General features: G+C 47.8%; 1 protein-coding gene across 1 annotated transcript in view; it reads left to right on the top strand.

The window, feature by feature from the left end:
• LOC131265891 (pneumococcal serine-rich repeat protein) overlaps positions 1-15,315 on the top strand; it is a 196,930-nt gene extending 181,615 nt beyond the window's left edge. Inside the window, exons 10-14 of the mRNA XM_058268230.1 lie at positions 268-1,353; positions 2,992-3,367; positions 3,509-3,616; positions 5,005-5,280; positions 6,306-15,315. Coding sequence (XP_058124213.1) covers positions 268-1,353; positions 2,992-3,367; positions 3,509-3,616; positions 5,005-5,280; positions 6,306-9,858 — 5,399 coding nt within the window. The 3' untranslated portion in view covers positions 9,859-15,315. The remainder of the gene's footprint in view (positions 1-267; positions 1,354-2,991; positions 3,368-3,508; positions 3,617-5,004; positions 5,281-6,305) is intronic.
• The last annotated feature ends 91 nt before the right edge of the window (positions 15,316-15,406 follow it).

The following is a 15,406-nucleotide window of genomic DNA, read 5'->3' as shown; positions in this document are numbered from 1 at the left end:
TATGAGGAAAGTTTCCTATCTTTTCAACAACTAATAATGCCACTCTCCTGGCAACTAGTTTTGTATTCTTGGAAACACAAACAAACACACACACACACACACAGACACCCACCAAAACATGATGCGGCAAAAGGACAGCGGAGTAATCCTCAAGATGAGCTTTTTTGCCATCAAGCCCCAAGCGCTGCCCCTCATTCTCACAAGTGAGCTCGTGTGTACTATCTTTCTCTCTCTCTCTCTCTCTTTACCGTTTGTCTCTATCCGCAGTTACATCCGCATCCTCCACATCCGGGGTGTTCCATCAAAGAGCTTTATCATTGCCAAGCGCTCCCATGTTAGGCCATTCTCCCCATAGCAATACGAATCATTTGAGTGCAATCCATGGGTCTTCCGGTAGTAGTGCCCGCTCGTCCTCCCAGAGCAGCGTCGCGGGTGGCGCCGGGAGTGGTGGAGGCGGGGGCCAGATAGTGGCGGCGTCTAGCAGGGCGTCCACCACCACCATCTCGACGTCGTCCGTGGCGTCGTCGCCGTTCACCGGGGCGATCCAACCGGTTCACCATCGAACTCGCTCGCTGCCGTTGACGGAGGAGTCGGCCATCCGCATTACGAGCGGTGGCGGTGGTGCAGGCGGCTGGTGGGGTGCAGGTGGTCAGTATCAGCATCAGCATCACTACTACGCAGTCGGCCGGAAGTCGTCCTCGTCCTATCTGCTCGCTCCACCATCGTCCGGTGGTGGCGGAGCAACAGGGCACGTATGCTCCCTACACGGCACCGCCACTCCCAACGGCTGTTCGCCGCCAATGGCCGAGCTGGTGTGCACCTCCCCGCAGTTGCACTACGAGGAATCGCAGCTGCTGCCGTCTCGCAGCTCCATGGAGAGCATCATCGAGGACCAGCGCTACCTTCCGATGGACCTGAAGAAACCGGCGCCGGCGGAATCGAACCACCATCACCACTATGACCCGACCGCAGCCGGCACCAGCGCTCAGCTGCAGCTGATCAGCCGGCTTCTGCGCAGCAGCAACCTGCAGTCCACCACCGCCACCGCCTCGACTCCCGCGTCCCCCGGAAAGATGGGCCTGATCGGGCTCAAGATGGCCATGATGGCGCAAGGCCCCGCGGGAGGAGCAGGACACGGGGTGTCGTCGTCCCCCGGTAGCAGCGCAGCGGCCGCCGCCAACGGCTGTAGTTGTAGTAGTCCCTCCTCCTCACAGTGCAGTAGCAGTAGCAATTGCGTTCACGCCATTAGTAGCCCCAATGTCAGTACCCATAAGAGCACGAACGGTTCCTCACCGGCAGCACTGCGGCGCCCGAACGGTGGTGGCCGTGCTGCCAGCAGTACGATCAGCAGGAGTATGTATTTTGTACCTTCATGATTTGCATCTTGTTTTCTTCCTTCTTTTTACTATTAGTTGATGAATGTATCTTTTTTTATTATTATTTTGATCTTTGCAACTCTTTTTTTATCTCTCTATAAAACTGTTTCTTGTATTGCTGTATTATTTACTTCTGTTATAAAATACTTTACACTTATACACACCACAAAAGCACACACGTACACAGATTGCACTCTTTTTGTTTTTTTTTTGTTACTCTCTTTTATTTTTCTGTATTTATTCTTCTGCATTTATTTTTTACCCTTGTCTGCAAATGTTTTACATTTCCTCTTTACTGTATATTTATTTACTATTATTATATTTTTTGTACCAGTTCGTACTCATGATCAGTACTAGAAATGTTTCTACAAAACGACATTTTCGAGTGAAAGTCAATCGCTTCAAGTAGCATTTAATGTAACATTTAGTTATTTTAAATGGAGTTTAAAAATAATTATTCGAAGCGAAGGAGAAAATTTTGTCTATTTCAACAAATCAAAAAAGAAAACATATTTCAATCAAACAAGAATTCGAAGGAAGTTGTACACACATACATATGGCAACGTCGGAAGTATATCCACCCTCACTGAGCGGCTTATGTGTAATCGGCTTAAGTGAGTCGTCAACTTCCTGACCCCAAAGATGGCGTGTTAACGACGGTAATCGATTTGCCGCATTAGTAGATAAATCCAATTATTTGCCTACGGTTTTGCGCTATCAAAATCCAAATCCATTTTCCTCGGTGGCGCCCGTTCACAAGCGCAAACAAATTAAATATCTCTAAAAGGAGGGGTCGGGTCGGGAAGGGAAGCCTTATTTCATTTACGGAACGCCAGTTGGAGGAGCACAACGTACGATTTTACTTATACGCGGTGTCGCGGGCGCTAAGCGTGGTTGCTACAGTATAACAATGTGAAATGTCGTCGTTTTCTACTACCTACAACTTTTCGCGATCACAACAATCGGTTGGTAAAGGTCCATCGTTGTATTTTTCCGGCATTCAGGCATATCTAGAGAATGGCTTTTTCACGCACGCACACTCATAAGCTTCTGGAGCAAGCGCACCATCATTAGCAGCGATATATATATTCGGGCGGTTACATATGCTTTCACCACGCATTCATTCAATTCACGTTGTTACCTTCATCTTGCTACCGCACCACTGAATAATATAAGCGTCAATAAGTTTGTATGAAGATTGCACCCCGTCCACGAAACCCGTGAGTTTTCCCTTTTTTCCCGTTTGTTTGCATGACGAAAACTCCACCACTCTCTCTGTCTCAGTCTGTTTCTTCTCCTACCTCTGTCTATCTGTTTCTGTCGTGTTTGGCATCGATTTGTTTCGGCCTTCGTACCGTGTACCCAAAATCAACCAAAAACAACTCCCATTCGCTTCTACTCCTCTTTGATAATGCAACGTGTTTTAACTTTAGTCGTAAGATTAGGTTTCTCCAGAGAAGCCGCTAATATGTTGCCCTCGATCGTGGTCTGCTGGCGATCGGGGTTTGGCAGGAGCCTAGACGAAGGTACCCGGATGCACTTGGCTTTGACACTGATCCTCGGTCTCTCCCTCTCTCTTCCTCTTTGATCACCGGATCGGCGTTTTGCCCCGCAGGTGTCGCCATAGCGCGCGAACGTTGCGACAGTCTTCCATCGCGAAATCGAACGACGAGCGAAACGATGCCACACCAGCAACAGCAGCAGCAGCAGCAACACTCGCTGCTGCATCAGTCCCAGCAGCATCAGCTGATGCTGAACAGTGGCGGTATGCCACCGCCGCGCATGATCCCGAGCAACAACCGGCCGCACTCGATGCACATCAGCAGCTGCCACGGCCACAGCCCGCCCGTCAACTCGTCCCCGCTCAGCCCACCGCCCGCCACCTACTCGACCGGCTCGGACGGTTCCTCCTACAGCATCGACGAGTCGACCGACAGCTTCATCACCGATCCGCCGACGCCGGACGAGGGCAATGGCTATAAGGTCATTAAGTGAGTGCTAGTAAAAGTGAAACGATCGTGCCAAAGAAAACCCCCCGCGCCTTTGGATCGTTTACTATGTCCTTTTCCATTTTCCATTTTCGCACCTGCCGTCCCATTTTTTTTGACCCCTTTCCTTTCGTTCGCTTTCAGCCACCTCAATTCCGGCGGCTCGATACCGGAGGAAAATTCCGAAGAGTTCATCAAGGACTACGGCCATATTGATCTGCGACTGGGCGGCGGACTGTCCCAGCACGACGAGTACGGCGGTGTGCAGGTTAGTGTTGGGGGAAGGGCCCTGCCCGATGCCAGGACAGGATGAAGTTTTGGGTTTACTTGTTCCCTCTTTTCTTTGTTGGAAGTGAGCTCTTTAAAGTGTGAGGAGATTGATTAGGCAAAAGCCGAAGGCATTGCAAGGCAATAATCATTTTTGAGATTTTTTTACACACATTTTGTTAATAACAACAAATTTGGAAACTGCATACAGTTATTTCAAAGAATAAAACCCTCAAATGAAGAAAATGGCCTCTGCTTAAGTTACAAAGTTTGACACATAAAAACCAAACATAAACCAGGTTTCTTCCAAGGAATTAATATTATTAAAACACTGCTTTTCATAGTAGATTTATTTCGTAAAACCCCAATGTCATTTTAAATCTATACATATAATGCTGTACAGGATGTCTTTCTGATTGCAACACATGAAAGGTTAAGCGTTTCATTTGTAGAACAGATCCAGATTATAAGGACATTACTTAAAGTGAAATCTCATGGAAAAAATGCTTATTTCCTAGTTGTCAAATCCACCAAAATTCATTGCTTGATGTTTGAGTAGCATTTTCCCAATTTCATCAAACTTTTTCCTCGCTCACTGTCAGTCTATAGCTTATCAAATCTCCAGCCAAAAGAGCTCATTTTCCTCGGCGACGGTGAATCAAAAAGGAATTTCCCGGCTGACGGACCGTCATCTACTCGGCTGTCCGAAAAAAAAACCGGAAATCTATCTATCCTCATGTACAGAGAGTCCCTGATGTGTCGCGCCCTCCCCCTCCATTCTTCAATTGCATCAGCGCCATCTTCTACGAATACTTCCCAGAGAAATCAAAATTTTTTACTTCAAATCAAGCAAATGCACCAGTTCCTAATTGGTTCCCTCTTTTTGGCTTTTTCTTTCTCTCTCCCTCTCTCTCTCTTTCTCTCTCTTTCTCTCATTTTTCTATGTACCACCACTTTCGAATTCGTGTACTACCACAACACCACCAACCGTTTGAACCCGTCCGTTCCGTCATCTCATCTTTTGCCCCGGAATTCCGGACTCGCATTTCAAACGCTCTGAGGGACGCCTTCTTATCGAAAAATATTTCCCCGGGAAATGTTAACCCCCACCCACACAAACCCAAACACACACACACGCGCACACACCGGAATGGATCGACCCCCCCAACCTGGTTGTGTTCGATGTGTTCGGATCCGATTGGCGACCACGAAAACTGCTGTGATTTGGCTGTGAACGCAAAATTATCCGCGACCTTCCGGCAACGTCCACGAATTCGGTTTGTCCTCCGTCCGTCCCCCCCGACAAACCCCCTCCGACGACAGACACACTTCCGAATGTCGCCACAGTCGGATGGCAAACCGTCGAACTACAGCTTCAACCACCACCACCACCACAACCACCACCAAAACAACCCCTCGAACCATCAAACCTCCATCAGCGCAAGACTTGGTCACAGTCATCATAATTCCCTCTCGCTTCCCATATCGCAGGCGGGCCGACGCGGCGGCAGTCCAGCCCCGCCGTCCACGGTCGGTTCGGTCGAGGGCAGCGCGTACATGGAGATGTGCAGCCCGTCGGGCAGCTCGCCCGGCGACCCATCCGGCAGCTGCTACATGGCCATGTCGCCGGTGGCCGACTTTTCGCGAGGGTAAGTACCGACTAGCGGTAAGAATATCAACTCCTTTAGAGATTTCAATGGTACTGAACAAACGCCATGATGATTCGATGCTTTTAGAGACTCCTTTGTTATTTAAAACGTAAAAATGAGTGATTTGAATTATTAACAGGGATTCGAATTCAAAAAGAACGAGTGAGTAAGTAAAAGAGATGCTGGTCACCGTAGCAATTCGAATCTAAAGTAGAAATTCAAATCTCAAGCAGGGATTTGAAACCCAAGCATGGATTCGAATCCTAAGAGTGAGTAAAAGAGTTGCTAGTTGCCGCAGGGATTCCTAAAAAAGGAACTTAAATCCGAAACAGAAATCGGAACCAAAATCAAGGATTTTAATCTTAACCAGATATTCTCAAACAGCCCGAATATGTGGACATGGTTCCTTGGATTCCATGGCATGGAATCCTTGTTTGAGATGGACTAGCAATTCTTCTTAAATTATCCACTCGTTCACTCTTTTGGATTTCGAATCATTGTTCAGGATTCAAATAAAAACTAAGTTAAAAAAACTGTCCGTGAAGATTTAAATCAATCAATTCAATATATTTTACTCACTCATTTATTCATACTCAGTACGCACATCACTAGTTTCGACAAGTATTGAGAATAACGATTGAGTAACGTGAGTCAATTCAAAGTGAGTGAGTTGTAATAGAGAGTCAATCCGTTAATTCAACAAGATTATTTTGATTCATTCATAATTTGACTCAGTGAGCATGGTTTGACTAACTCAGCGTGATTTGGCTCCCTCAGAGTGATTTAGCTCACTCAAAATGATGTGGCTCACTGCATCAATGTGTGTGTGAGCCAAATCATTCTCACTGAGCCAACGCATTCTCACTGAAGCAAATCATTCTCACTGAGCTTGGGCCAAAATAAATCATCTTAGTGAATAGAATCAACTCACTGATTGAATCACTCACTCAGTCACTCTCTCTGACTCAGTTTGCGCAGTGTGTCATCAGGTGATAATTTCTGTTTCGCTTTTTTTCGCTTTGCAGACTCTGCTCGAGCTCGAGTGCGCACAGCCGAGCGTCCAGCCTCGCCGAGGACCTTGTCGATGGGTACGTCCCGATGAGCATGCCCCGAACAGCGGCCCAACCGCCGACGGAGGAGTACGTCAGCATGGATCCGACGCAGAACGGAACGAGCAGCCGGCTCTCGAACGCCACCAGCGGCGGCGGCGGCGGTGGCAATGGTGGGGCAGCGAGCGGTATCGGCGGTATGTCGTCGGCCGCGTCGAGCTGCAGCATCACCTCCGGAACGCCCTCGACCGACCTACGGCTGTCGCTGGAGAAGGTCCCGGCGTACATTGGCCAGAGTGACGAGGGTGAGATGAACGATCGGCCGTACCGGACGTACTCGGTCGGCAGCCGGCCGGAGCACATCAAGCGCAAGCTGCGCATCGACATGCTCAGCTCGGCCGAGGGTGGTCTCGGTGGGGCAGGTGGCGGTGGTGGCGGTTCCGCCAGCTCCCGCCAGCGTGCCTTCTCGGTGGGCTCGCGGGCGAAGGTCCCCCGGTGCTCGGAGATGTACAAGGGCTACTCGCAGGCGCCCGTCATCGTGTCGTTCGTGTCGAGCAGCTCGCAGGGCAGCGTTACGGAGAGCAACAACAATAGTGGCGGAAGCACGAGCAGCATCCCGCACGTGGGCAGCTTTGGGGCGACGCTGGAGGCGAACCTGCCGCTGGACGAGAGTGCGGTTGGTAGGGCGGGTAGTGGGTCGCTGCTGGCCGAATGGAGACCCCTGTTGGGCGGATCCTCCTCGGGTGCCGGTACCGCCAGCCACGGATCGTTTGATCAGATGGCCGATCTGATGGAGATCGACTACTCGTCGCCCCGGACTGGGGAGGAGGCGGGCAATAGTAGCAGTACGCCGCTGAAGAGAGCCACCACCCACGAGCTGCCCGGTGCCGTCATTCCCGGCATGGAAGACTACCTCGATATGTCCGGCAGCAGCGCCACCAGTGGAACCAACAACCTGAACAATAACAACCATCACCAGCACCATCCGCAGAGTGGCAGCAATCTGGACGAGGAGCGCGAGCGTGCGGTGGCCAGTGCCCACGCACTCGCTGGTTACGTCGAGATGCGCCCCGGAGGTGGGGCACCCGGTGGCAGTCGTCTCAACTCGCAATCGGAGGAGGGTGACTATCTCAACATGACATCGGGTGTTGCCAACGTGCCGGGCCAGGATGTGGTCGACGGCCCGCTCGGAGGTGGGTCCGGTTCGGCCAAGTCCACCAGCAACCCGATACAGATCAGCTCTCCAAAGAAGTACAACAATGGCGCGACGGCTGCTTCGACGGCGAGCTCCTCCGGGATGGACGGTAGCGCCGGAAAGAACAACAACTACCTCGACATGTACCCCCGGATGCTGGCCAAGCCAACCAGTGGCGGAGGGGCGTTGACCGCGACAAAAGTACCTTCCGAAGACTACCTAAACATGACGCCCCTGATGATGATGAGCTCGGTCGACAGTGGAAGCGAGGAAAAGATGCTGCAGGGTGGCAACGATGAGGAGGTCGTCGGTGCTGCTGCTGCTGCTGCTGCAACCGGTACGGCCGGATCGATGGACACGAGCAGTGCGCCGGACGGCTATATGGAGATGTCGTTTAGTCACAACACAACCACCCAGACGGCGGGGTCGTCGAGTGCCATGCCACCGGCCGAAGACTACATGAACATGTCCTTCGGTACGACGGCGACGACGCCGACGCCGTCACAGCCGGTTCCATCGGCACCGATCACGATCGCGCCCGGTGCGGGAAAGTGTCGGTTGGATCTGAGCGGCGAATCGAAGGTGGAAGCGTCCTCCAACATCCCCAACTATCTGCCACTCGGCCATCATCACCATAATCACCACCAAGCGGGAAAGAGTAGTTCCGCCCATGTGTCGGCCACGATCGTGTCCCTGCAGCAACCGGTTCAGACCACCACCGGGCAGCAGAGCGGCTCGGTTGGCTTCAGCCCCTCGAAGGGAGTAGGAGGAGGAGGGGGTGGAGGTGTTTTGCGAGCGCGATGTGACTCACGGGACAGCGGTATCGTGACCCCTTCCGGCAGTCAGGCGACCATATTTCCCTTCAGCCCGTCAAGTCCCACCAAACCGTTCCCGGCAAACGTGGTGGAAGCGCCGAAGCAACCACCACCGGGAGCCGCTGGTATGGAAACGCTCGAGGATCTAAGTCAAAACTATGCCGAGCTCAGCCTCGGCCGGCAGCAGTCCCTTCCGGGTCCTTCCGGTGAAGCGTCGGTGAGGAAACTTTCCACCGGAAGTCGCGGCTCGGGAACGTTCCCGCGATCGGGAGCGCTCGCCAGTCCCGGTGTGGTTCAGCCGGACTATGTAAACTTCTGCCCCGTTGGACCGGTCACACCGGAGACGGTGGTTCCGGTGCCACAACCGACGGTCCGCAATCGCATCGACGACGATGGGGCGGGCGACTATGCGCTTATGAACCCGGCCAGCGCACGGAAGCAGTCAACGACCTCGATGGGTGGCAGCGGTGCTGGTGCCGGAACGACCTCTCCGACGGGCTCCGTGGCGGGTGGCGCGTCCAGCAGTAGCCCTCCGGTGTTGGTGGCGAAGAAATCCACCTTCCTCTCGAACCCGCAGATGGGTTTCAAACCGATCGCATCGTCGCAGGACGCGGAACTACTGGGGCAGGGTGTACCGGCCGCCACGACGAAGGTGCTCAACTGCACCGCCAGCTCGCCGAAGGCTCACTTTGCCCGCCGCTTGGACGGTGTTACGACGGCGTTCTCCTTCGAGCAGTCGGCATCGGCGTCGCCACAGCCTCCCCTGCAGCGTAGCCTTTCTGGTACGCGACCCAACAGTGTCAACAGTGAGCTGATCGGCGGCCGGGGGGCCATCGCAATGCTCGCCGGTGGCACCAGCAGCAGCGGTACGCCCACTTCCTCCGCACCCGGTACCTCACGGCCTAATTCGGCTAACAGTGAACGGTTGCCGATCATATCAGCTACCTCATCGTCCGCCTCGTCCACGTCGACGCTGTGTGAGAGCAAAAACCAAAGCCCTTCCGCGTCGTGCACGGCCATCGCGGTGGTGGCCGAATCGCGGCCCGACTCGGTCAGCTCCGTCACCGATCCGCACATCATCTCCCGCCCGCCCTCGGTCAGCTCCGAGCGGGAACTACACTACGCCAGCCTTGACCTACCGCCCTGCAGCAGCAAAACGGTTCTTCCGGGGGCGGTGGCTATCGGGCCAGCACCAACGCTGGCTTCCTCCGCGTCGAACAGTGTACAGAAGATGGACGTCGACGAACCGATGCCCGGTTCGAACGAAGCACGCTACTCGTTCGAAGCAATGCCGTCCACCCCAAGCCCTAGTCCCGGATGTACCTCGCAGCAGCAGCAGCAGCAGCAGCAGCAAACGGTTCGCTGCGGCGGTGCCTTCACCTACGCCCAGATCGACTTCGTACGATCACAAGCCCCCAAGCAGCAACAGCAACCGGTAACCGGTGGCCCCGGTTCCGCAGCGTCGGCCGGTAGTGGTGCCGGTAGCACCGGCGCTAGCCCCCAATCGTCCCAAGCGTAAACGGAGAAAGGCGGCGGGCGGTCGCCTCTCCTAGTTTTTATTTATTTAGAGTATAAGCGACACCAATTTTCTTATTCCGCCGCGCGCGGTGAAAGGGTGCGAGGATTTATGCATGATTCGACCATGTAAATACAAAAACAAAAACCCTTACAAGATGAAAAAAAACAAGCTGAAAAATGATTAACTAATTTGCAACAAACCTGTAAAACATACAAGGGAACGAATAACGAAGACAGACCATAGGAAAAATGTACCGAAAACTGCCAATATCGAAGGAAAATTTAGCAACTTGATTTAACACAGAAGAAATACATATAAAATATGATATATACACAAAATCCAGAGTAAGGAAAAAAAAGTAAAGTGATGAAGAGGAGAAAAAAAACATATACACAAAACCCGTGAGGGATGGAAGAAACCCCGATAAAGAAGAGGAAAAGGAGAGTAAATTAGAAAAATATTAAAGAACACAACAAAAAAAATCTCTTCAGTCAATATTGATTACGACAGCCAGTGGAGTCAGCATAAGAGGGGGGGAGGGAGGGTAAGTTGATGAGAAAGCGAACAACAATAGAAATCTTTTGACACTGTATGACAGTGTCATAGACCACCTCAATCCACCTGCGAGCCATCTGGCGTTTGAAGTGGGCGTGTACGGCACGGCAAGGGCAAGGAATGGCCGCCAAACAACCTGATCCGAGATCTGGCGACCTGAAACCTCAGAAACAGACTTGCATTATAGTTCGATGCTGCTAGTACCGTTTAAGATATGATCACACACACACACACTTCCAAGATACTGAAAAGTTATGCAAAATAGCAATGGTGGAAGAGAAATTACGCAAAAAGAGGGTACCTGCGTTTGAAGAGGGGGTAAGGTGTTAGGGCGCAAAGTTGAACACTTTATACACAGACTTGGGGAAATCACTAGAAAGCAAAAAAAAGAAAAGCAAAAAGAAAAGAAAAAACAAAAAAAGAAACAGAAAAAATCACGCAAGACAACAGTTAACCAGTGCTAGAGGGTGGAGAGCAGTTGATGCAAAACGAAGGAAAAACAGAACGAAAAACACAAACGCCGAAGTAGTAGAATGCCAATCAATGGATTGGATGTTTTGTAATGTACGGTTGCATCTCCTAAAGGAACCTATTACTATTATAACTGCTTATAATACCATACTACCGTTCGAGAGATGGTGCACGGTTATACCGCACTTTCTCTCCCACACTCTCTCTCTCTCTCACTCTCACTTTTACTCTCTCTCTCTTTCTCTCTCTCACTCTCACTCTCTGTTACCATTGGAGGCCTCTTCTTTTTGTTACACTGTAGAAACAAAAAACGAACGAGTGAACCGTAAGTGTGTGTGTCTGTAAACGGGAGGTACGTGGAAGTGGTAGAGGAAAGCAGATAAAATGTTTAAGAAAGTAGTAAGAGTAAATAATGAACCTAGAAGTTAGAAGACTAGTAGTTAGATAAGATGACAGATGACAAAACAACACAAACAGACAGACACTCAACGTAAAATCAACGGATTTTTATCCTCGCCAGAAGAAGCAAAGGAGAGAAGAAGAAGGAGAAGAAGAGAAAAAAAAGTAGAACAGAGCCAAAGGCAAAGCTGCCACAACTCTGGGTTTTGTAAGCCATATTTTTTGCTACGACACGTTGGCAATGCGGAGGTGCCAAGCAAACAAAAAAACAAACAAACAGAAGAAAAAAACCCGATAAAACGCGTTGTCGCAAATTTGCGTACCTCCTCGGACTCGTCCTCGTAGAAAGTTCCCAACTTTTTTGCTGGAACACGCACGGGAAGACGCACGCACAATTCTGCACGCGGGCCGCCGCACGGTGGTGTGGTGGGGACGCGAGCCGAGAAGGGAAGAATTGAGATATGTGTACCAGCGTGTGGTTAGAGAACTCTTTTTAGAAAGTAGTAAAATATATACGTTTAAGCTATCAGCAACTGTAAACAGTTAGATGTAGGGTCATCGTAAGTGAAGAGTAACATAACACACGCCCGCGGCCCCAAACGTGTTTATGGTTAAGAGAAGTAAGCATAAATTTCAAAAAAAAAAAGAAAAGATGCAGAAACATAGTTGCTAAAAGATGGGAGAGATGAGAAAACTCGCAAACTTACGCTCTTAAGGAGAGGAAAGAAAAAAAAACATTTATTCCATATAAAAATAACGAAGAAAAGAAGAGAAACAGAAAACTAAAACAACATTAAATACATCCAACCCTTCCGCGTTCCATGTAAAAAAAGAGAGCAGGCTGAGGAAGTTTAAAAAAAAACGGTCGAATGGTTAGAAGTAATCAAACTAGGGCTTAAGGAAAAATTATATAAGAAAAAGAAAAAAAGATGGCAATAGAAAATAAGATAGGGTAAGTGCAGCGCTATAACTAAACGAAAAACTAGAAAGAAAAAAAAGAAGAAGAACAAGAAGAAGGAACGCATCTACAGATGAATGCATCGGTAAGAAAGCGCATACTTACACAATAAACACAACTCAACACAAAAACCCATATAGCTGATAAGCGTGCGCTGAAAGGCCCCGAAGGAGAAGGAAGGAGATGAAGGAGAAGGACAGCAGGAGAATGAAAATGTAAAATGCCAAAATAAGCTTTACTTGAACGTTATTTTCCTACTTAGTTTTACGGTATATAAAGAAAATTGCGACTCACAAAAAAAACACTATATAAGTTACAAACCGATTGCTGGTTTTCTGTTCGTTCCTCTTAAATATATACAAATATCTTACATGTGTAAAAAAAACAAAGAAAAACGAATTGATATATAAAACAAAGTCGATATATTTTTTCCATACTTAACAAACAAAAAAAAAAAAACAGAGGATGGCTTGAGCCGTATAGTGAAAAAAAGGAATATTAGAAAAGCGGCGGAGGAAGAGAAAGATTACTCAATATACCATAGAATTGGTTGATGCAAACACTGCGAAAAGTGCGAGCAACAGCTGAGTTGCTGTTTCTTTGTTCTTTTGTTTTGTGTTGTTGTTTTTATCTCTACCCTTTCGATGCTGCTGCAGGCTTTTCTTCGACGAACAATGACACTTCTTCCCCGACAAGAAGGCGAACCGTTTGTGGACAAGAATGAATCAGTAGAAAAGGATAGGAAAAAAAAACTAAAGCGGGCTACCTGTGTACCATCGGTTAAATTAAATGATCAACGAAACACACGCGTGTTGCGGTTTGTGGGAGGACATTTTGGGAAAATTGAAAAAAATAGTAAAACAAAAAAAACACGAGGCAAAAATATCCTCTAGTGAACGAGTGAACGAGCAAACACAGATGAGAACATACCTAAAAAGACTTTATTTTTGGTTCTCGGTATTGGTATGCGGTAGGAGGGACGGTTTAGAAGAGTGTAAAAATTAAGAAATTATCACGGCAGCAAAACACACACATACACAATCCAACTGTATTTAGTGCAGTGCGCTTATCAGAACTCTAGGGCACTAAAAGAAGAAGAGTTAGATAGAAGGGTTAAATGATAGCAAAAATCCTTGTAAAGCTGCGGGTTTTTGCTTGTGTAATCATATTACTATTGAGCGAAGAATTGAACGGAAAACAAAAACACACAAAACAAGAAACACAATGAAGATCACTAGCCGAACAGTAAAATGTGAGAACGAATGCTGCCGAGCGAAAAAACAGGAGGAAAAGTTTGAAAAAAAAACACAAAAACTAAACAATGATGAACAAAAATGAAACTACATTGCAACGCGAACTAGAACACACTAGAGAACTTTATATTTTTACAGAGAATAATGGAGCAACTCCAAGAAATTTAGACAGCAGAGCAACTAGGCAAAGTGACAGAAACAGAGCGCACAGACACATACAGACACACCCACACACATACAGAGTTGTAGGGCAGTGTATGCAGCTATAGATAGCATGGTTTATCGAAACATTCGGAGGGAAAAACGAACGCGAGCGAGTACTACTGCTAAATAATATTACTATTACTACACTACACTTAATAACTACTATTTACTACTTACTATTGCAACTGCAACTGCAACCCGGCAACAACTCGGTGCAAAACCGGACGCTACTCAAGACAACTTACTGTTTGTGTAAGTGTGTGCGTGTGTGTGTATATGTATGCGTGCCTGTTTGTGCGTGTGTATACATCAAGGAAACCTTGTTGAAGGAAGTTTTGGTTGGTTTTATCCTTCCCGAAACACTGTTATTTGTTTTTTGAAAGGCTTTTCAATACGTTGGCCTAAATTAATTTACTTCGTTGGGTTTATTTTTCCGCCTTTCATTTGTTTCGTTCGTGTTGAGCTTCTATTAGAGTTTCATTATTTTATTTACTATCTACTTTTTTGTGGGTTTTTTTTCAGGGTTTGTTATACATTCGTTTTGATGTTATTGATTAGAGCAAACTTTTGAGACCGTTTTTTTAAGATATCAAAGCATAAGATTAAACGAAATGTGCGGAATTGACCACGGAGGGCACACTGGAATGGTGAACAATATCAGAACCAATCCACACATCCACACACACATTCACACACACCCAGCAAGAATAGCCCAACAAAATTTTGCCCAAACAGGAAGTCAGTCAGTCGGATTGATATTATTGTTTGCTCATGCTATGTTATAGCGAAACCTGAGAATGATCTTAGTGCTAGAAACTCGCGATGTGTTTTCTTAATTTTGCACTTTTCATTTCAAATGTAGTGCTGGTGAGTGAAATTGTTTGAAAATTTTATACTTTCCTCCACTCGCTCGGAGGTTGTTCACACAATGCTTTGAAACTTTGCAAGGAAGAACTTTCATTTTTTACTTTTTTGTTATGCTTTATTGTTGTTGTACAGCTTATTTTTCTTCAATCTGCTTCCCATTAAGTACACAAAGGGTTGTAGTTTGTTTACTTACAAACATTGCTAAATCGTTAAGGATTTGTTTAACCCATGTATACCGTTTGGTAATTTCCACTCATCCAAAACTACCTGCCACCAACTGTGTGTATAAAACCACTGCCACGACAACAGACTCGGTTTTTCCAATGTGTGTGTGTGTGTTTTTTTCTTTTTACCGAAACAAACGACAGGATAACGATCCGTGGAATAGTTTCACAAATTTTGAGTGTGATTTTATCATACTTTATGTTTTTGTTTTCCAACATATAGCAAGAAATTCTAGCAAAACTTGAAACACTATAGCGCAATCCACGTATTGTCGTAGACATCGATGATGAACAACATCGCAAACAAAAAACGAGAACTAACTAACTAAATGGTCAAAATTTTGTAACCTGTTTTCTTTTTATTTGGAGGGGAAAAGTGAAGGGAAGTCCTCTAGAAGTGCTAGCTTGAGTTGAGTTATGAACCCTCATGCGTGTATGCCATGACCGCCGACCGAAAAGAATCATTACAAAAAAAAAACAGAACATGTAACGAAAAGAGATCATTACTTAGTAAAATTTGGAAACGTTTAGGCGAGCAAAGTCGAGGCTCTGAAACGGAGTGCCAGTGAAACCATTGATGTATTTCAAACCGTAAGACCAGTGAGTGGAGCAACATT

The sequence above is a fragment of the Anopheles coustani genome, chromosome 2 (genome assembly GCF_943734705.1).
Source record: "Anopheles coustani chromosome 2, idAnoCousDA_361_x.2, whole genome shotgun sequence".
Lineage (NCBI taxonomy): Eukaryota > Metazoa > Arthropoda > Insecta > Diptera > Culicidae > Anopheles > Anopheles coustani.
This window is presented reverse-complemented; position numbering and strand designations above follow the sequence as displayed.